The 23,066-nt window shown below is 35.6% G+C and overlaps 1 protein-coding gene across 2 annotated transcripts in view; it reads right to left on the bottom strand.

Moving 5' to 3' along the window:
- Positions 1 to 12,448: 12,448 nt before the first annotated feature.
- The window catches only part of LOC121429434 (myosin-VIIa-like), an 80,551-nt gene continuing 69,933 nt past the window's right edge, over positions 12,449 to 23,066 (bottom strand). For both annotated transcript variants that reach the window (XM_041626427.1, XM_041626426.1), the window contains exons 37-44: positions 19,681 to 19,939; positions 18,981 to 19,095; positions 18,482 to 18,568; positions 17,825 to 18,114; positions 17,362 to 17,478; positions 14,066 to 14,149; positions 13,502 to 13,621; positions 12,449 to 12,982 (exon numbers count right to left, since the gene is read on the bottom strand). In XM_041626427.1, coding sequence (XP_041482361.1) covers positions 12,905 to 12,982; positions 13,502 to 13,621; positions 14,066 to 14,149; positions 17,362 to 17,478; positions 17,825 to 18,114; positions 18,482 to 18,568; positions 18,981 to 19,095; positions 19,681 to 19,939 — 1,150 coding nt within the window. In that variant the 3' untranslated portion in view covers positions 12,449 to 12,904. The remainder of the gene's footprint in view (positions 12,983 to 13,501; positions 13,622 to 14,065; positions 14,150 to 17,361; positions 17,479 to 17,824; positions 18,115 to 18,481; positions 18,569 to 18,980; positions 19,096 to 19,680; positions 19,940 to 23,066) is intronic.

Below are 23,066 nucleotides of genomic sequence, written 5' to 3'. Positions count from 1 at the left end.
GGGATACATAATATTATATATACAGTGCGTATCAAAAAAAAACGGGACAGATTTGAAAAGTCTATAAAATTTTAGTTTCAAATTATTATGTCTATATTTTGGTGTTAATAGGTGCTCTAAGGACTTGTCTTTCAAATGCTATAAAAAAAAATTAGTTTCGTTCATGCTTGAACGAACACGGGACGTTTTGTTGGGGGTTCAAAAAGAGGCTTGCGCTAGAATTGCGGAATATGAGTAATATGATGTTCGGACTTCTTGCTAATTAGCAGACTTTCTCTTGACCTTTTCATTATCTTTGCCATAATTTTCAAATCATGTAGTCAAAATTCATTTTCAGATCTATTTATTTGCTTGAATCATTCTGTTATTTCTTTTTAATATGCTCTCTGTTAGCTTTGAATATTCCTTCTTCAAGCTAAAATTATTTTTTATCAACCGAATTATGGGAGAGCATGGATTTTTTTTCAAATCCTTTCATTATGTGCTACAAAGGTTATGGTGCCTTTTGAACAAAGCCACACAGATGGGCGGGTGCTCGGGTTGCCCCACCCCCCTCAATTAAACAAAAATTATGACCAAGAAAAAAAGTGGACAGGAAATAAGGAAAGATAGAAAGTAAAATATGATATCATTTTCTGAATATCATATCAAAATCTATCACAAAATTTGATATTGTAATTAAAAAAAGTGGGAATATTTGCGTGCTCACTTCGCTCGCTCACAACTTTTTAATACATTTTACCCGATCTGCTATATCTAGCTCCCTCAAAATTGACTCAATACACCATTGTCATTGAAAACATGAATCCCTTCCTGCGTTTCATGTCAAGCAATTAAACTTGGTCAAGGAATTATTGACCCCTTGAAAAATAGATTCATGTCTTTTAAAGGTACATAACATTATTTGTTTCACATAATAAAACGATTTGAATAATCACAAGTTTTCCCAATTAATAATTCAAATTTTCTTGCTTGGGTTGACAAAAAAAATCTTCTTTTCTCAGTTACTTATGAAGGAAAATTAAAAGGTAAGAGAAGTTTAAATGAAAAAACAAAATAATTCAATTAAATAAATAACTTTGTAAATGAAATTTGACAGCATAATTCGAAAACTGTGGCACAGATAATGAAAAGGTCAAGAGGAAGTCTCCTGATTAGCAAGAAGTCTGATCATTGTATTACACATATTCTGCAATTCTGGCGCAAGCCTCTTTTTGAACCCCCAACAAAAACGTCCTGTGTTTGCTCAAGCTTAAATAAAATTTATTTTTTTGAATTGCATGTCAAAGATAAGACCTTAGAGCATCTATTAACACCAAAATATAGAGATCATTATTTAAAACTAAAATTTTATAGGCTTTTCAAATCTGTCCCGTTTTTTGTCTCACCTGCGAAGCAAAGTGAGACTATAGGCGCCGCTTTTCCGACGGCGACGGCGGCGGCGACGGCGGCGGCGTCAACATCAAATCTTAACCTGAGGTTAAGTTTTTGAAATGATGTCATAACTTAGAAAGTATATGGACCAAGTTAATAAAACTTGGCCATAAGGTTAATCAAGTATTACTGAACATCCTTTTAGAGTTTCATGTCACATGACCAAGGTCAAAGGTCATTTAGGGTCAATGAACTTAGACCATGTTGGAGGAATCAACATCGAAATCTTAACCTGAGGTTAAGTTTTTGAAATGTCATCATAACTTAGAAAATATATGGACCTAGTTCATGAAACTTGGACATAAGGTTAATCAAGTATCACTGAACATCCTGCATGAGTTTCACGTCACATGACCAAGGTCAAAGGTCATTTAGGGTCAATGAACTTTGGCTGAATTGGGGATATCTGTTGAATTCCCATCATAACTTTGAAAGTTTATGGATCTGATTCATGAAACTTGGACATAATAGTAATCAAGCATCACTGAAAATTTTGTGCAAGTTTCAGGTCTCATGATTAAGGTCAAAGGTCATTTTGGGTCAATGAACTTTGGCCGAATCAGGGGTATCTGTTGAATTACCATCATAACTTTGAAAGTTTATTGGTCTAGTTCATTAAACTTGGACATTAGAGTAATCAAGTATCACTGAACATCCTGTGCGCGTTTCAGGTCACATGACCAAGGTCAAAGGTCAATGAACTTTGGCCGAATTGGGTGTATCTGTTGAATTACCATCATAACTTTGAAAGTTTATGGATCTGATTCATGAAACTTGTACATAAGAGTAATCAAGTATCACTGAACATCCTGTTCGAGTTTCAGGTCACATGATCAAGGTCAAAGGTCATGTAAGGTCAATGAACTTTGGCCATGTTGGGGTTTTTTGTTGAATAACCATCATATCTCTGTAAGTTTATTGGTCTAGTTCATAAAAAAGGGAAATAAAAGTAACCATGTATCACTGAACATCTTGTGCGAGTTAGAGTAGTATTCAAAGTGAGCACTGCTGCTATATTGAACCGCGTGATGCAGGTGAGACGGCCAGAGGCATTCCACTTGTTTTGATACGCACTGTATATCTATGCAAAAAAATTCAATAGACGTTAAGACGGAATATTCTCTTTTTTGTAATCATAAATGTGATTCGTAATGATTGTCTTTAAAGGTTTCAATGGTCAGGCGCCAAGTTGTATCTCAGATCTCTTGAAATTAAAATCCCGATCCCATGACCATTAACTTCGTAGCTCACAAGATACACTCACACTTACTATAAGTACCCCCACACTAGACCAAAGCAACACTAGGAGATATGCCATTGCTTATAACAGACCCTTCCCCTCGACATTAGGAATTCAACAACTTTACATGATTTCAAATTAAAATAAAACCTATCTATACCAATAGTACGTACAGCATCTGGGAAGCTCTTGCAGCGCAATAGAATATATTATACAGTGCGTATCAAAAAAAGTTTACACTTTGAAAAATCCATGTCAAATTATACATTTGTAATATCCTGAAGATTTTTCCACATTTTAACATTGGTACAGATCAATTTAAGCAATTGACGATATAACTGTCTAAAAATATTTCCGCTTGAGTGAGCACCATTCACTTTTGAAAAGTTAGTGAAAAATGATTTGCGCAGAACTATGAAATAGTTATGCGAATAAAAGTAGAACTTAATAATGAAGAACATGTGGAATTTAGCTAGTAAAATTGATTTAAAGATATCTTTTACCTTTTTAAACTTGTTTCCTTATCCAAAACACTTCGAAGAGTGCATTGCGCCCCACCCCACTCCCCCACACACCAAGGCCACCGTGACGATATCATTGCTTAATACACTGAGCTGTGATTTACATGAAATGGCTTAGGCTTGATTTTCATTTTGTTAATCAATATCAAGCTGGGAAAAAGTGTGCATAAACAAGTATTTAATTAAAAATGAAATGTAAACCCACTTTAAATGATAAAAACTTGGTGAAAAAATGCTGGAGATGTCTGATATAAACTTTTGTTCAGATTCAGTTATGTCCTCAGATCCAGATGGCACAAAAAGGGTAAAAGTTGTACTTACTAAGTGTTGAAATTTCAATTTGGGTGGTAAAATTGTTGCAAAATGCTTGAATGTATCCGTTGTATTTCAATTGACTCAAAGTTCAAGGGAAATGTATGAGAAATGTTTCGCAGGGTAAGTTTGATTTTGCCTTTTCCCCTTGACACAGCGTGAAAACGAGCATTTCTGCGAGCTTTACAAAAATGGATAGTGCTCACTCAAGTGGAACATTCTGTCAAAACTTTTACTTTCATTGGATAGATGAGACCCAAACCCAAGATTATACGTAAAAAAATTACACACATGGAGTACATTTTTTAATTCCCAGGGCTTTTTCAAAGTGTAAACTTTTTGTTGATACGCACTGTATAGAAATAGTTTTTGCGCTGTATCAAGGCATATTATTATTATTGTTATTATTATTATTATCTAACTTAACAATGAATGCGGGTGCGAAGCGCGAGCTGAAAATTAGTGATCTTGTGATCTGAAAAAGGAACATTTATCATTGATAAATTATGAAAGGAATCAGGGAAATCATTAGATAAATTGACTAAATACGAGGGCGAATCGCGAGCCTGTGTTTTTATTCAACATCAGGATCTTAATCCTGAATATGCTAAACAATTAATGCGAGCGCGAAGTGCGCGAGCCGAAAATTATTGATATTTAGACCTGAAATCGGGACCTTTTAGGGAGAAGTAATCACACGATGCGGATCTATTACTAAGGAGTTGATGCAGGCACGAGCAAGTGAAAGGGGGCAATTTTAAGGAGTATTCTTATGAATTCATGAACTTCCTATACGTATCTTATCAGCGTAATGCGTGCGCGAAGCGCGAGCTGAATTTGTTGGTATATCCTCTCCTAAAAAGCGACGACTGTTTGTAACAATTAATGAAGAGGTTTGTATATACCTTATCAAATCAGAGCGTGATTATAATTCTTTGTTAATTAAACAAGATAAAAGATTATTTCAGAACTGTTTGTAAATGAATTCATGAAGAGTAACATGTCGAAATGCTTACCCGCATCTAGAGATGAAAAACTTTATGACATGCGTTTGAAAATGAAATATTTCAAGGACTGTTTGTTGGAATTCTTGGAAAGAATAAGTATATCACTAATCAAAGATTAGCTAGGATACGGTGTATTCATCCTTGAGTAAAAACATTCAAGATTCATTTTCCACATGGGTTCGAAACTGCATTACCATGGTAATACCATAGGACGGGCTATATTAATCACCTTCAGTGGTCTTTTCTGCGACTTTATTCCTTAAGTTTGAATTTTCTGTATAAAAAAGTTTGACAATTTCTGTTCATTTTTGGTTTTTCTTTCCTTTATTTGCGCCCCTTTTCCCTTTTTGTGCCCCCTAACGTGCCCCTCCCTAGATATGCCATTGAATGTATGATATACACGGGTTGATAATGACATAGGTTGTGTTCTTAAAAACGGATCAATAAATTACCTTTTCTCATAAATATTTTCTCCTAAAATCAGTTCTGTGCAAAGTAGTCTTCATGAATGAGGGAGCAGACAGTTTCATCTAACCACTTTATTTTTTTTATCTTCAATACCGCTACCGTGTTTTCGGTCAAATTTGCGAGGGTATAAAAAAAGACAAAAATGCTTTTATACAGTCATGTAAAGGATGTACTTTTTGCCCCAACACTCCGTGTTTAGGAAGATTTTAGAAAGGTGTGGGAGGTGGCCAGGGCGGTTCTAAACCAAATGTACTGTAGATCTAACTAAAGGTAAAGCCGACGTCCGTGACATAGCAATTACAATATCCTGTACTTATTTAGGGGGGTCAATTGAGGGAATACTTGTCAAGTACCGTTTTGTTTCCAACACGCGCCAATACATGTTGGAGTGCATTTTCCGAATATGGAAAATACTTGTTTAGGGTGCTTTTCGTAACCCCATGGTCGCGCCTGGTATCCACTCTTCAATGGAAGTGCCCCCGGGATCAATACATATCATAAAAAAATAGATTCATTGAAATTCTGTCCAAGAATGTAAACATACAATCGACTTATTCAAACTGTATAAAATGATCATTGCTAATAATTCGTTTCGAGGGAGACATGTACACTCATGTATGCAATATGAAAGTCGTGATTTTATATGAGAAAATATGAAAACAGAATGCCATGTATTGCATATTTATAGCAACATGCATTTGATTATTTTCTCAAAGTATTGCTGCATTCATTATTTTCATCAGATCTGATTAACTGTTCAGCATTTTGCCCACTTGGTTTCGTTCTTTTTATGTATATTTCATTTTTAGCCCGGAGTACCCATTTAACTATTTTGTGGTCCATTGATATGAGTGGCACCAATATGTCTTGCACTCATGCCTACGGGATCAATCACTGAAATATATATACACTGTTAGAAAATATATCCTTAAAATAAAAGAAGTTCCTGCAGCAGAGTCTGGAGAAGACCTGTAATCTTACCAGATTGCGTAATCTTACAGGAAATTGGTATTTGGTGTATGGAATCTTACAAATTTCCTTGAATAAAACATCCTTTTCCCCTTTTGGAACAGACCTGTTCTGTTAAATTGCAGAAAAATGTCTGTTTTATGAATTTACAGTATGATTCTGTTCTTACTTTCTGCAAAATCTTCAATTTTTTTCCCTGTAAAATCACGTTTTTTTTAAGTATACATTTTAAATTAAAAGCAAAAAATGCACTTCTTTCCACATTGGCGGCGGAACCAAAAAATTTTAGGGGGGACGCAGGAAACAAAATTGACAAGCAAGAGATCAGAGGGAAGGACTTCCAAAAAATTTTGACAAGCAAAAAAAAAGTCAACAAAAAATTTAGGGGGGATCGTCCCCCAACCTCAAATTTAAGGAGGGACACATCCCCCGCCTCCGCCGCCTACGTATTTCCAAATATGAAACACAAGGCTTTATATTGGGGAAAATATACGTGGGGGCGTGGGGTGATTTTCCCCCAATATGCTCAAAAGAGCCATGAAAAATTAACACAGAGCCTTTGTAAATCCCCATTCTTTGTGATGTTAAAGCTTATACATTGTTACAGATTTAGGCAGCAGGCTGTCAAATGTAGCCCCTGAAAATCATTTTTTTTAAATAAAATGTTTGCCTGATTTGCATTGCATGGTTATCTTTGAATGTTTGATTAATGTTTATGATTACCATACAAACAAACCACCTATATATTTAGCAATGAGTCTTCTCGCATAGTGTCTTGTATTTTATGATTATGCAGTGTACTTCATCCTTTCTTCATGTTTCTCTTTCTTTTCACTCTCTCCCCCATCTCTGTTTCACCATCTCCCCTTCTCTAGTTCCCCTTCAACCCTTTGATGCTTGCCTCATTAAGCCCGCATTCCACAGAGGGAATACCTTTGAAAGACCAAAAATTGGCAAGGTCATACAGCAGTCTCCAAGATTAATGAAATTTGTCAATTCTGTGGAATGGCTCAGAAAGAACTGCAAAAGACTGATTGGTACTTCTAGTCTTACTGGACTTAGACAAGTCCTATAAATACCTTTCAATGGTCTTTCAGAGATCTTTTATGCAACAAGCGATCTTTCAGAATTCTTTCCATGGACTCTCCCTGGTCTTTCAATGATCTCTCACGAGTCTTACAGTGATCTCCACAAAAATTTTGAGAGACTTGAGAGATCATGGAAAGACTAATAAGAACTTTGAAAGTGTATAGAAAGACCACTGAAAGACTGCGGAAAGACCACCAAAAGACAATTTTCCTGACAGACCGCTGAAAGAACATCGTTTCAAAAAGTTTAGGGACTCACAAGGACGATGAAGACCATTGAAAGATTTATCAGGAATCGTGAAAGACCTTGAAGATCTTTAAAAGTTGATTGAAAGACCTTTGAAAGATCAAGCAAGTTTCATGGCCTTTACAGCAGTCTTTAAGAGGTCTTGCTCTCTGTGGAATGGAGGTTTCCTTGTACTTCAATACGGCACTGTGTTATTTTTCCTTTTCATATTGAGACATCGTTCTCAAGCTCTAAGTTCATGATGATCCTCACATGTATATAAATTCTGTTATTTTTCCTTTTCATATTTAGACATCGTTCTCAAAATCTTAGTTCAGGATGATCCTCACATGTATATAAATTCTGTTATTTTTTCCTTTTCATATTTAGACATCGTTCCCATGCTCTTAGTTCAGGATGATCCTCACATGTATATAAATTCTCTGAAAAAGTATACTCCTGCCAAATGTTATGTAATGTTGACAATGATGCAAATATAGGAATAGAATAAAATCAAATCAAAAGCAATGCAATCATCACGTAATGTAAGTACACTTTATTCTGGACTGACAAACAGAACAATCTTCATTATTGGCCCGTATCACTATCATCAAATCTTGTCATCTCTCATCACTTCTACCAATTTATCAATACAAAGGAAATAATCACAGACTCTTTCAAGACACCGATGTAGGCCAAAGTTGTCACCAACATCACAGCACTGTGCATGGTGTTTCAAGTCAACACCATTAAGCTGCAATAAAGGACCGCATTGATAGGTGTCGAAACTACAGCGTGGTGGTGTTGACAAGACACAACTACATGTAGGTCTGCACTCCTCGGTGTTAATTTGACACCGCAGCTGGTGGTATTCTGACAACAACGATACACAACTTGGTGTTGATTTGGCATTGCTGGTGTTAATTTAAATGGTGTAAATCTGACTTGGTGTTACTTTGGTGTTAATGTATTCACAAATCCTCCAACAAAATTGATGAAAAATAAAATCAGGAACAAATCACTCCCTTCATTAGATTTTGATATGGTATTCCTGGCAACACCAACAGAAATATACCCGGAGCTTGGTGTTATACACTTAACACCATACTTTTTGCAGCAATTGTAAACTAGCTATATTGAATGAGAAATGAGTGATAACCAATAGCATGGCCACATCGTCAAACTTTCTTGTCTCAAACGACGATACCTTGGTAACGAAATTGGCCTTTAGTTGGTTTTTCAAGAAAAGCTTTGTGAAATAATTTTGCAATAATTACAATGGGCAAAAGCTATACAACCTGAATCCTTGAATACATATAAATAGTCTTCACAATAATAAACAAACATGTTACTATACTTTCCTCTAGTCAGATTATACACATCATCATACGTTTTTTAATTCAAAGTAACCAACTATGACGTTCTAGGCATGAGATTTAAAATTAAAAACAAGAAAATTATATATATGATCAGATGATTAAATCAGCTATTTAAAGTCTACCTCTACAATAATTTATCATTCATAAAGGTATATGGAGAAAACTACAATAGAGAAAAACACAATAGCGAAACCAAGAAAAAGGCATGCCTAAGCTTTCAAAATATATATGTTTAAGTAGTGATCAGCAATGATATAATCATTAGTGATGAATCAGGTCATTGCATCAATATGATATCTAAATACTGTAGTGAATACCAAATTCTCATACACATGTTATGAAGCTATTTGACCTCTTTATCGTAAATATATATAGATAAGATATTTTGCATTCCTTATTAAAGATCATTACTATAGAATATCTCTCGTGTTAGTATTCTGTGAATTTAGAGCATTTAATATGAAAGACATTTAGCGTATGAATGATTACACTTGTATGCATAAGATATCATAAATTGATCTCCCAGATTTGATTAATCTATATTCATACTTCCCCCAACGTTGAACTAGACCAAGACGGATCAATATTATAATAAAACAAACGAACTAAATTATATCAGTGTTCGGTTATTATATATATCAATCTTGATGTTCCAATTATCAAACAAACTCACGAAATGGAACATTTCATCTCTTTTTTCCCCTCTTGAATAATTATTCAATAAAATGTACAACCAAGTAATGAAGTTATCTATCTATAACATAAACAGCGATATAAATACAGTATTAAAGTACTGGTTCAAGATAACATCATAGTATTCTATTCAGCAAAATATATATATATATATGATACATTTCTTGTTTTAAGAAATTCATATTTTGTATCCATACATGAAAAAACATTGAACATTTATCCAAGGGCATTGACAAGTTACCCATTAATATCATTCGAGCAGATTCCTAAACGTTTATTTCAAAATCTCTTTTCAAAATTCTATAATGGTTCAAGACTTCAATCTTATGTCAACTATTACTACTGCTACTACTACTTCTACTGGTTCATGGCCGTAGGAATGTTATGTTTCTTCTGAAATTAGCTACTAGTATTGCAAATAACACATACTGTGTACACATATTTTCCCGACATATACAACCACTGCAGATTACATATTGGGGGGGGGGGACCTCAACTAAAGCATTAATATAAATAATGTAAGATGTCTATGTATATTACCAGGCACATACTAGCTCAGTACACTAATATCAATTTAAAGAACAAAAAATACATAATTGCAGGCAATGTTCATATAAATAAATTTACAATAGAAAGAAATACAAATTCAAATTTTGTAGGTTTTCTACTTATTTTGTATAATCAGGCAGATGTTTATTATTCCAAAACTAACAAATTTATGTTTCTTAGCTCAAATTCCCTTTTCAATCTAAAAATTAATACCAAACATATCCCTGCCCTGAACTCTTCTTTTATAACTTATCAATTTTTAAAATAACAGATACCATAGACCTATCTTTGCCCAGATATATTGAATGCTTCCCCAGGCAACATGTTTATGAATACAAGGTATCATGAAACAAAACAAAGTTAGGTTTAAAAAAAATTAAAGTGTTAACTAAACTGAATGGAGATTGATCCAGTTAGTTACTAACAATGATAATTTCTTAAATTTATTAGCCGCAGTGTTTAATATTCAAGAAATAAACTAGAAATCATGAAAGTAATTTCGAAGAGGTTGCTTTACATCCCAAAACATGCAACATTTTCTTTGATTGCTGCATTACTTGATCCATCACTTCAATACTTCGCCTCTCTATAAGGGCATTACAAAGTCTTTTGTCACCTTTGACCTGCTATGACTATGCTCTCCGTTTCTAAAAATAGGTTTTCACAGAGCATATTCAGCGGGGGTTGCGAGGACGTCACCATCTCACGTCACCAAGGCTTTCTCAAATGTATGGGAAACAAAAGATGTTTGAAGTAGAAAACTTTTGCACAATAATATGCTAAGATAGAAATTGGATAATGAATTTTAAAAAATTGGGTTAGGGTGTAAAATGAGTGCAGAAATCACTGAGTATTTGATCCTTAACCATGTGATATAGTACATCATCTCATAAAAGCCACAGCAATAATCTAACATCTTTTATTTCCAAAGCCAGAAGCTGAGTTCAGTGCAGTACACTTTGCTGTAATTTGAAGATTCTATAAAACCTTAACTGAAACAATTTCTGAACATAAAAGAATAATCTTGCGAATCAAATTATATCCCTATATTGTTTTACGCCTGAATATTTTATGTCCATACTGAATATGATATTCTTAATTCATTTAATGACATCTAGTAAGTTATACAAATTCATTTTCACAATTTTGACACATATACAGCTGGAAGATATTCTATTGTAAAATCAAGGCAGCAATATGATGATGAAAGACAGATGAGTTAGCAATTCAAGGTTACAGATTCTAAAATCAATGTAGTACTATTACTCTGAATACAGTCGTGAATATTAATTTCTAATCTTGCAAATATTACTGCAAATTTAGATATACTAGTTCTGTTGGAAGGCATTTGTAATATGTGAATGATGATACACGGCATTATTCATTGACGTTTCCAGCATCAAATCTGACAAAGAAATGTATGGGTCCATGTTCAAGCATAATAGAGTCACTATTGTCCCCGGACAACTTGGCCCATGAAATGCTTTGTAGAGTCTAGGGGGGATGTTTCATGAAAGTTGTAAGCACTGACTAAATTGTCGGTGCTGACAATTTCAGTGAAATCCTTGGTTTTAATTGGCTGTGAGGCACTTGCCTCTGACTGTTACTATGGTAACTATCAGAGAAAGCCAACTTGTAAGTGTTGACAACTTTGATGAAACACCTCCCTGATGCTGGATACGTACCTATTATTCATATAATATTTACAGAACAATGAGTAAATACCTGTTTGTCAAAGGCTTCAGAATTGTATAAATTCTTGAAAATCTGTTACTGATCAGGAAATTCTCCTTGCAACTGCAGTACTTTGTGTGATGCTTATAATTCATTAAAAACATTTTAAGCACTATTTAAACAATAGACTCCTGGAATTGGTAGTCAGTAGTCTCCTTACCAAGACTATGGCAATATGATCATTGTAGGTGTATGAGCATATAAAATATATAGTCTATATTCAAGATGAATTAGGAGAGATTTCACCACTTTATCCTCCCGCACAGTAGTTCACTCATGGTGTTAATGGTTACTCTGCATGCAATAAGTTACTGTTGAGGGTCTAGCTTTCAAAGCATACTACTGACTTTATAGCAATAACATGTTTTCACAAAAAGACAAGGACCGATGCTCTACAGTGTCTAGTTATAGTACTTTCTTATTATTGATATAATCTTTATGTGAATATTTTACATCAATACAAGTGAATCCATGATCAAATTTGTGCAAAAATATGTAACAATATATTTTTTTCTTTTACAAAAGTGCAAATTAATAGACTATATGTCAACTTTCAGAAATTTCACAACATTGAATCATCTTGGGGGCATACACTTTTACTATAGAATAGAAATCACTTACAGTAAATAATGAATAATCCCTTCAAAATACAATTAATCTGTCAACAAATATTTCATTTCTTTTGGAATGAAAAGTACAAGTAAAACAGATCTATCTGAACAATTCAAGACTGTATGTACTTTCTACAATAACCACTATGATAATTACTATGAAGTCAATGATAAATTGTATTTCATGATAAGCCACATTTTCAGCCTTTTCAGCTGGATTGAAATATGCCATATTTCAGGCAAACATTTTGTATAAATGGATATAGAAATCTCAAAATTTCATGGTTAAATATCAATTAAACCGTGATCAAGCTGAAGTTGAGAGTCCCTTTTTTACCTAGACCACAATGTCATGTACAGTATGCAAAATAATTTGTTAGACCACTCTCCTACCACCCTCCCATATGATATGCTCTAATAATCATTTCCCAAGCTGGACATCGAATCAGTGTGTGATTACTCACATCACATTTTCCACCATGCTGAAATGGATATACATTAGTAGACCTACGTGAATAATGATCTCGAACTTGCCTTGATAAATTTCAGCCCTATTCTGTTGTTTACCTCACAATTACCCAGCATGCAACTGTGAAAATGTGTGGAACGGAGTGACTACATTATGATTAATCATCAAGCAGAATTGACCACTTGTCCATCTCTGACCACCCGCTCACCTCACGTGTTGTTTATTCATGTTGGTCAGCATCTGACTGATGTAAGAGGTCAAAAGGTCATCCATCTTGTAGCCCTGCAATGTCATAACAAAAAAAATCTCCCATAAAAATCTCAATCTTACATATGGCTGTAGGAAACAATACACTTGTAACTCTTTGCACACTGAATTAATTCTGGGTGAATAATAATGACAATTGTTCTTATGATATTTTCTATGAATCTAGATTTACATATTGCACCACTGGTACTGATAAATATTGTATAGACATTACCAAAGGTTTGTAGCTTTTTCATTAGCTTCTCTGGTATAAAATCAAAGGAAAAAATACGCATCACGATCGTTGAATTTAATTGTATGAATGTACATACATGTAATTGCAACAATAGCATTTCATGGAGTAATCAAACTTAGATACTTTTCCTTTTCTCTTCTTTTATCCCCTCTCTTTTATTTTTTTGGAGGGGGGGGGCCTGCTCCTTCCTCTACCCCTCCCTCCGGCAATACACCTGGCATCTGTGAGAGGCTGTATTCGAACAGCACTGTCCCAATACTGTAGCCCTGTGGGACCCCTAAAACATACTCTGAACTCACCAGTGATGTTTCACAGAGAAGCTTGGTACCACCGACCAGATTGCCGATAGTCATGTGGAAGTAGGTGTTCCCAGAGCTCCAGTTGGAGATCTTGGTGAATGGATAAGTTGCTAATGGCTCCTGCAGGACAAAGCAATAATAAATGATTGATTTTACATAATCACTTTTTGTTCAACATCATTGATCACTTATTTCTATCAATTATCATTTATTTCTATCAATAATCATTGTCAGTATCAATGATAATTACATTTACATGTATCATCACTAATTACCATCGTTATCATTAATATAAAAAAGACAAGATATACAAAATATGAATATGAGAGGAAAGGTTCAGGATAAATTAGCACATGGATCAGGCTTAACAAAAGAAACATTTCTGTCCTGTTCCAAGGGTGCTACTCTTTGCAAGGGTGGTGACAAGAACTACACAAGAGACAGAGACAAAACCAACAAAATCTTCACTACTTTTTTGTCACTCAAAAATTGACCTTCAATCATTACAAAGGGTGGCATTTCTGAGTATTTAGATGATATCTTACAAAAGAAATTATTTCTTACCTTGTTCCTGGGATCAATAAGATTAACTCCATGTTTGTTAATAGCAATCAGCAGAATGTCAGGTAGATGATTAGCTGATGTTTGCTGGAAGATGAAATATAAAACAAATAATGTCATATTTTAACCAGGGTAGCCACTTCAGTTGTGAAAACTGTTCTAACGAGCCCTGCTTAACATGATAATATTGTTATTATTAAGAATCATGATATGAATATCATTAGCAATCTATGTAGATCTGAAGATGATAGGTACAGAGGTCACCGTAATATACTACATAAATAAAAAAGAATCACCCAGGATTAGTATAAAGCAAAATAAAAAAAGCCCAGCATTAAAAGAGAAAGTGAGGCATGGGACACTGGTATACAGATGGCGGAGGGCCATGGACCCCCAACATTTTCAGGACCCCCCCCCCAAAAAAAAGGAAAAATGGAAAGAAAAAATAAAGGATGAAATAATATATTCTCTTTGTAATACAATGTCAAAATCTATTTCAAAATTAGATTTTTGTATTAAAAAAGGTCAACAATTTTTGCTCTCAGCTTTTTTAGAAGTTTGGCCCAATATGCCATTATGGCCCTTCAATTTTTTTGTTTCATTATGCCTCTGGCTTGGGAAAGGTGAAACTTACAGTATCATGAGCTTTAAAATAATTCCAGTGTAATATAGGTAGAATGATAAGAATAATATAGCAAAAATTTCAAAAGCAATAGATTCCATTCCAAATATCACAACACTCAACTGTGTATAATTGGTTGGTTTATTGTAGAAAGCCAACATGCATTATGGTAGGCTAGGTATATGAGCATGAAATAGTTATATGAAACAAACCAAAGACTCCTGACATTGTAAAGAAAACGAGGCAAGCATTTTATGGATGCTGAATTTTTCGAATTATTTCCAATCACAACACCACACTAATAAAGCAAATGTATTCATTTCCCTGTTAATTTATCAAATTCTGAGCCATCAAATACAACAAATGATATACATGTACAGGTGAATACAGTTGAAAAGTAGAGTTCAGAATTTGATTTCTGATGTAACGTAGGCGCTACAAATCAAATACTTCCTTTGATACAGCACATTCAATCATGCATTTAACAATCTCTGACGATAACCAGTAATACCAATACAAGCTTTTTATCATCACATCATTCAATGTCATGCTTTGCAAACATAAGGAATGTGTTTATTTGCCAGTCTGGGAGGTTTTTCTCGTCAAATTCATTCAAGCATAAAACAAATAAAGCCATTTGTAAAAATTGTACATGTCATCTATCGAGAAAAGATTATAGGAAAGCAGAATATGGCTCACCTTCAATGCCATAATTCATCGCCATGCACACAATTTGTTTTTTTTTCAAATTCAGTGATTTCAACACAACATAAATATTTGTGCAGCTTTGACATAATTAATTCATATCTCGTTATAGACCTCATTCTCATCTACTTCTTAAAACTGGTTTCCCTCAAACCAGTCTAGGACATCAGTTTAGAAGATCCTCATCCTCATCACCATTTCCTGACAGAACCACTTCATGTAAAGTGGTTCTGTTGCCATCCAAACGCTCTCATTGGAGTTATTTTGCACGAAATTTGAAACCGCAGCGTTGGCATTTTACAAGCAGTGGGTACTGAGTAGCACGTGCACGCATTCTCATACTTCCGTGCAAAGATTGCTAATTCCCTCCTGGTGAACGGTTGCATCCTTATCTATGCTTAAACCAGTTTAAAAAGGCAAAGCAGTCGTGAAAACAAAATCTCAAGGTGGTGTTCCAAACTGGTTTGGAAGAACACTTCAAACCGCTTCCAAAATCACTTTGAGCGCCCCTATTACATGTTAAACTGATTTCCACTAATCTGGTTTCAGGACGTAGATGAGAACGAGGTCACAGATAGAGTACAGCATCAGGCGAGATATAGAGAGAAACCATGCACATGCAGAATAGAGAATAGACTCACCGTCACCTCAGTATTGTTAGATTGAGGAGACTGAATGGGATACATGCTTGACTCTAACATACAAGACTGAGGAAAACAAATAGAGATTCTACACTGTATTCCCACATATTGAAAGATTCTACACTGTAGTCCCACATATTGAAAGAGAGATGCAAGAATGAAGGAATGGAATAAACTGAAGTATTATGTGGGACATGTTTAATAGAGAGAATGAAATGGTGAAAATACAAAATCCTAAAGAGTATAGGACATAGATGATTGAGAAATGCAAAAGAGTTTTTATCTGGGGACTGTTTCATAAAGCAGTTCATAATGCATGACTTTACAAACAACTAATGATCCTTTCTCAGTCTAAATGAGCTCTCCCAATTTTCCTCATTTTAAAATAATGGAGGGCATTTTCTATTACCCGAGTAAAACTTTGACAAACATGGAACTGTCCATTTAGATGCATATTAGAAGTGAGGATTTTAATCTAAGAAAAAGACTGAACTTCATCTGCAGCTTAAGGGAATCAAAATGATAAAGAATCTAATCAGTAACACTGAAAGGACTAGGCCTACCAACCCAGGTTACCAGTTGTGCGTAAAGTTGTATGTAATTTATGAACAGCTTTATGAGAATGAAACACCACGATAACAAGAGGTTAAAGAAGATAAAACTGAAGACTACTGTTACAACAATATTTATAAGACTTTGTTTAATATCGGGCCTAAAGATATAGTGAATTCTTCATTTTGATTGCTACAATTGCAGATACTTTTGTCCCAGTACCATCGTATCTTTATCACCATCACCATCATCAGCACCACATGGTCTTCATCCTCGTCATTCTCCTTTCATTACTACCACCACCTACTTCTCTTACTTCTTCTTCCTTCCCTTCCTCCTTTTCTTCCTTCCTTCCTTCCTCCTCCTCTTCCTCCCCTTTCACCCCCCTCATTGGCATAACCATCATCCTTACTGTCATGACACCATTATTTCTAAGTAATTGCAGTAAATGCTTTCGCCATTCATATTCTCTGTTTTTTACTGGCATATTCAAAAGATGTCTTTATCATTCAAACTTCCTTGATGTACATTTGGCATTCTAATGTGATTTTAAAACATATATATCAAGCCCTAATACAATATATTGTCATTAGTGTCACTAGAACCACCACTGCCACCGCACCACCATAAACACCACCACCACCACCACAATTACAACCACCACAACCATCAGTCCACCATTGCCACCATCACCAACACCATCATTCCCACCACCATCATACCCACTACAACCACCACCACATTTTTACCATCCCTCTCATCATCACTGCGATCCTTACCCTGACTTCAAAGAAAGCTGATCCAAAGGTCTGCCATCTGTAGATGATCTTCAAGAAGGCTATCTTGGCATCGTCCTGTGATTTCCCAGCATGCTTGTTGTACGCTCCAACGATGGACTGTAACAGATTACAAAATCAAATTGAAAAATGAAAACAAAATCAATATTTCATTGTTCGAAATGAAATCTGACATTGAAATACTCCAAAATACTCTTTTTGCCTAATTAATCCCCAGGTCCGGCAGCCACTTTGCAGCGCCAGATGAACATAACTCTATCCCTTGAATCGTTGAATGCCAAACAGGGTAGCAGCAACTCCCATCTTTTAATGTCTGTTGGTATGACATGGCTAGGGGTAGAACTCCCGACGTCCATGTTGTGAGATGGATGCTCTACCAACTGAGTAAACACACTAGTATTTAAAGTAGATATGAAACGGCAGCTTCGTTTCTCTTCACACTCACCCGTTTCCATTCCTCAGGAGACTGCACCCTCTGCAGGTCGGCAGGAACCAACTCCTTCAGCAGCTTCGGGATGCTCTGAAACTCTGTCTTGTCGTTGTCAAAGCGGACCCGGTACTGGAGAGCCGCCAGTTGCGCCGCCTCCTCCTTGCTACACTTGTGGTAGCCACGCAGCAACTTGGGCAACTCCTGGTGGTAGTGGAAGATGATGTCGGCATTGCGGTCCTTGCCCGGGACGGTGTTGGTCCAGAGTTTCTTCATGAAGAATACTTGGTAGGTCAAGGGCACACCACCTTAGTTGATAATTTATGAAAGAGATTATAAAAGAATGACTTAGACAACGGAATAATAAGAAGAAATGATTAAAAACAATTTTTATTAATTGAAATTGAAAGATATTACAAAAAGGCTAGGTTTTAATGACTTTAACATCACTCCCTTCATTATCATCATCAATCACAATTATTCTCATCATCACTATCGTCCTCTTCATCAACACCACCTCCAACATCATCTTTGCAATCATAATCAAGAATACTGCCATTTTCATCAACACTACCACCATCATCATCAGCAGCATCACAATCATTACCACCATCATTATCATCAATATCATCATCAAAATCTCCAGCACAATCATCACTATCATCATCAACTTACCATCTCTATTTGGCCGAGCTTTACGGATCCAGTCCGTCAGGTGACGAACAAAGTCAAAGAAGAAATCTCCCTCTGGTACACTGATAACTGCATGATAAATAAGATGAAATCATCAGGACAAGGAATTCAAGAATCTATAATTAAACTGCTACGGTAATCTCTCATTTCTTATACATGTAAAAAGCCATCCCCCAACTTGATAGCATTTATCAATCACCTCTATTCTTCACAAGACTCTATTTTCATAAGTACCGTAATCTAATTGTATAACAATTGTATATCTCAAATTTTGTCATAGCATCTTTATATAACATGTTATCATGGGTACCCAGAAGGAAGGAATTCCTTGAAATCTCGAGCTCTTTATCAGAGTAGCTGTATCAAACCTGGGGTAAAAGTAGGCAGTGCTCAAAAACAATTGTAATAAGCACTTTATAATGATTTATGTTATCAATGCTTTTATTATGACAAATTCAGTCCATCGATAACCCATGCTTACCCTTATCGACAATCTTGACAAAGAGACTGAATCCTTCTGGTGAGACAAGTCGTAATCTCTGACTGATGCTACGGCAGAAATCCTTAGCCCTGGTTCCTGAGTCCACTTCAAAGGCCTAGACAAATGATAACCAATGTGCCTCAGATAAAGATACTTTAATAATTAACCTTAATAGTCTAATATAATTTACACTCTAAAAATGTAACAATAGCTACTCAATTTTTTTTTATTATGGTTCTATCATCATCATAATATTTACCATCATCATCCTATATTACAATAATTACCACCACAAACATCATCATCATAAAAATATCATGATAATGACCACCACCAGTGACATTATCACCATCCCCCCAGCATTACCATCATCTTCATCATCATCTTCATCATCATCACCATCATCATCCTCTTCATCATCACCACCAACACCACCACCACCACAATCACTATCATCAGCATCATCATCAAGACTACCATATCATCATCACATCACATCATCATCTCATCACCACCATCACCACCACCACCACCATCATCATCATCACCACCACCACCACTACCATCATCATCATCACCACCACCACCACCATCATCACCACCACCACCACCATCATCACCACCACCACCACCACCACCATCATCATCATCATCATCACCACCACCACCACCACCACCATCATAAACATTCCAAACTAACCTCATCAGTATCATCCGGGAAGTAGACCTTGTGGAAGATCTGGGTGGTCTTGTGCTGGATGGCCTCTACCTCCACCAGGTGAGGAGGGTACTTGCGCTGGCCGAACCTCATCGTCTTCTGCAGCCGGTTGAGGCAGTTGAGGGCCAGCTGGTGGCGGGTTGAGCGTAGGAACTTGGTGACCTCCGGTAGCAGGGTCTGACTGCAGGCGAAGATTCCGGTGAGTAGCCACATCAGCTCCCAGCCACGTTCCTCGCTCAGTCTGGAAGAGAGCGGTGACAAATTGATTATATTTAACCCATACAAGTACATGATTTCCTTAGGTCTATACTTATCCCATTCAGGGGCGGATCTTTCCAAAAGGGGGGGGGGCAAATTTTTCGGAGGAAAATTTTGACAAGCCTCCCCCCAAAAAAAAAGTTTTCAAGCACAAAGGATATTTCGTACCCGAAACAATTGCTCAAGCCCCACCCCCCAAAAAAAGGTGTTCAATTTCCAAAGAGGGGGCAAACCTCTGTTTTAATGGCAATTTTACATTACAAATTTTTAATTTTGCTTCTCAAAAGGGGGACACGTGCCCCCCCTGGATCCGCCCCTGATCCCATTTTACTGTTATTACACTTGACAACAATACAGATTTCTAAATAACATAAAAATATTCATGTATAAATCAAAATGGAAGACGATTGCAAATCAATGTCATTTTAATCTTAAACTCAGGAACAGTTAAGATTTTCAAATAATGTAAAAAAAAAAGAATCAAAATGGATGATTGCAAATTAGTCCCATTTTACTGTGAAATTTGGCAACAATTAAATGTTCTTTATCGAATAACATAACAAAGAATATTCATGCATGAACCAAAATGTATGGTGATGCAAATTGTTTTAATTACAGCTATATATTGAAACCTTGAATCTTGAACCCTGATTTGCATTCCGAAATCAAAAGAGGTCAGTGTTCATAATGGTAATTTTTTATATTTTTGCATCGCCAATTAACAGAGATCATACAATGATCAGCTTAATAAGGTGAACAGTTTGCTTTGCAATTATGATGTGCTGCACATCATCTTGCATCTTTGGGACACTCAAACAAAATATAACACTTCAAGATTGGGTGATCAAAAACAAAACATGACTTCTGATATCAAATATTCATATATCTTGAATAAAATCTTTACTTTTACATGAAACATGATATAAACAACATGACAGTTCTATGAAATTGATGTACATGTTACTTAAAAATCAATTTCTGTCCTGGAGTTTGACAGCAGACAATTAAATGTGCATTCACTTTTAAGAGCATTAGGCCTATGAACCTCTTGTAACAAAACATTTGAAGCGCAACGGCTATAGAATAAGAAACATCTCTTCAACATGTTTCTTTGAGTGCAAGACATCAGATATCACAAGAGAAACATGGGGGGAGGGGCTTCGGAATTTCCACAAATTTATACGGACCAAAGCTTGTCCATGAGTAATAAGTTTATAGATGCTTGTTGAAGTTTGTTAAGATATAATATGTTTACTGTGTGGTGAGCATTCCATCAACAATAATAATTCAACAACCACATTCACAACATCATACCCTTTACATTTTCCGCACACACTGCATGGTGTATTTAAAGAAAGTGTGTGTGTGTGAAGGGACAAGATCTGTGCTAAATGTTCTCATAAAAACCAACAACAAATGCAGCTACAATGTATCAATAATAAATGGATTCCTGTTGCAAAGACAGCTACTATTTCAGCAACTTTGCTATCCAATGGCAGCTACTGCCATGCAATCCTTGATTTTGTTTGGCTGTTAGTTTATATGCATAACTACCATTAACATTTGGTATAGTTCCCATAACAGCATCACTGAAATATAATAGGGTATAGATGGCAAAGAGGCTATTCAATACACTTCAAACAATTTGTCTCACAAAATGTATTTTGCAATTTCTCATGTGCTACAAAATAATTTCATAACATTCTGCAGAGCAAGCCCCAACTACAATATTGAAATGGGTATCGATCCTACCCCCATTCTCTAATGCTATACAACCAAAATTAATGATAAATTCCAGTTGTGGTAAAGATTTCAAAATGAGTTCGTACAGAATCCAATGAAATGACCACCAAAGTGTCTGTTTGTATAAATAAAAAATATGTACCAAAGGATTCTGGAAGAAATTGTGTAATTGCTGAGAAATTAGCAAATAAGCATGGGATTCGAGTCAAGCGTCGGGCCGATATTCAAAGCAATAACAATAAACTGTCCCACGTGCCCTTATCTGTGTTGGTGATCTTCAGTGTGAACATTTTTCAGCGTAGATTTCAAGATTTCACAAAGTTCAGTTTATGTAACTGTACCAGATCTAGATCCTCGATGATATAGTTACAATTAAGCTTGTGTTTACTGCAACTACTTTCATTTATCTTTATTATTTAACTTTTCCCTCTAAAATAGTGCTCAGAGGCGATATTTGTCACCCTTGACTTCAATCTTGAGAGAACTTATTTTGTTTATCCCAGTAGCCACTTGGCAACTGAACCACACTTTATAGGACACTAAAATCAAAGTTCACTTTCTCCACTAATGTACAAATACATAACCTAAAACTCTGGAGTATGACCTGTATCAAGGCATGAAATGTTTCTCAATAGCTTCATCTAGATCTAAAAATAATCTATTGAGAGGTGCATTATTATTACTATTATTATTATCCCAGCTTTAGCTCGAGCTGCCTTCCAGCACCCATGCAATCAAGGAATTAATCCTGCCAGGTACCCATTCACCTCACCTGGATTGAGTGCAGCACAATCTGGATAAATTTCTCGCTAAAGGAAAACACACCATGGCAGAGATTCAAACCCATGTCCCTCTGATTGAAGGATGAGGGTTGTAACCACTTGACCATGATACCCCTATATAAACATTGAATACTTCTGACAAATATGCACTAATCTATCACTTCATGAAAAATTGGCAAGATAAGGTCTAAACTTCAGGAATTCAAGCTTGTGATAATTGCTTTGAAATATAACCTGTGCCAAACATTTCATGACACAGCACCACAAAACTCTCCCGTTCACATCCAAATGCCTTTGCTTTAACACTTCATATGGAACATTGTGTCATTTCAAAGAAAGGAGCATATAAAACGAGGGATTTATCTGTGTAGATCTCACCTCGTATACCTCCGAGGGTCCTTCAAATCCAACCTTTTAGAGTTTCTTTTGCAAGAAAAATGTCACAAGATCCATTTCAGATTCCTACAATCATTAATATTTTGCTGTTCAGGTCAATCGTCAAAGCACACTAAAAATCATAAAGCCACAATTCTTCCTAATTCATGTCATTTTGCCTTTTCTTTATCATAATAATGAACATTATTC

This window comes from Lytechinus variegatus, chromosome 16 (assembly GCF_018143015.1).
Source record: "Lytechinus variegatus isolate NC3 chromosome 16, Lvar_3.0, whole genome shotgun sequence".
NCBI classification, from domain to species: Eukaryota; Metazoa; Echinodermata; class Echinoidea; order Temnopleuroida; family Toxopneustidae; genus Lytechinus; species Lytechinus variegatus.
The sequence above is the reverse complement of the archived record's forward strand: the minus strand, read 5'-3'. Positions and strand labels throughout refer to the sequence as shown.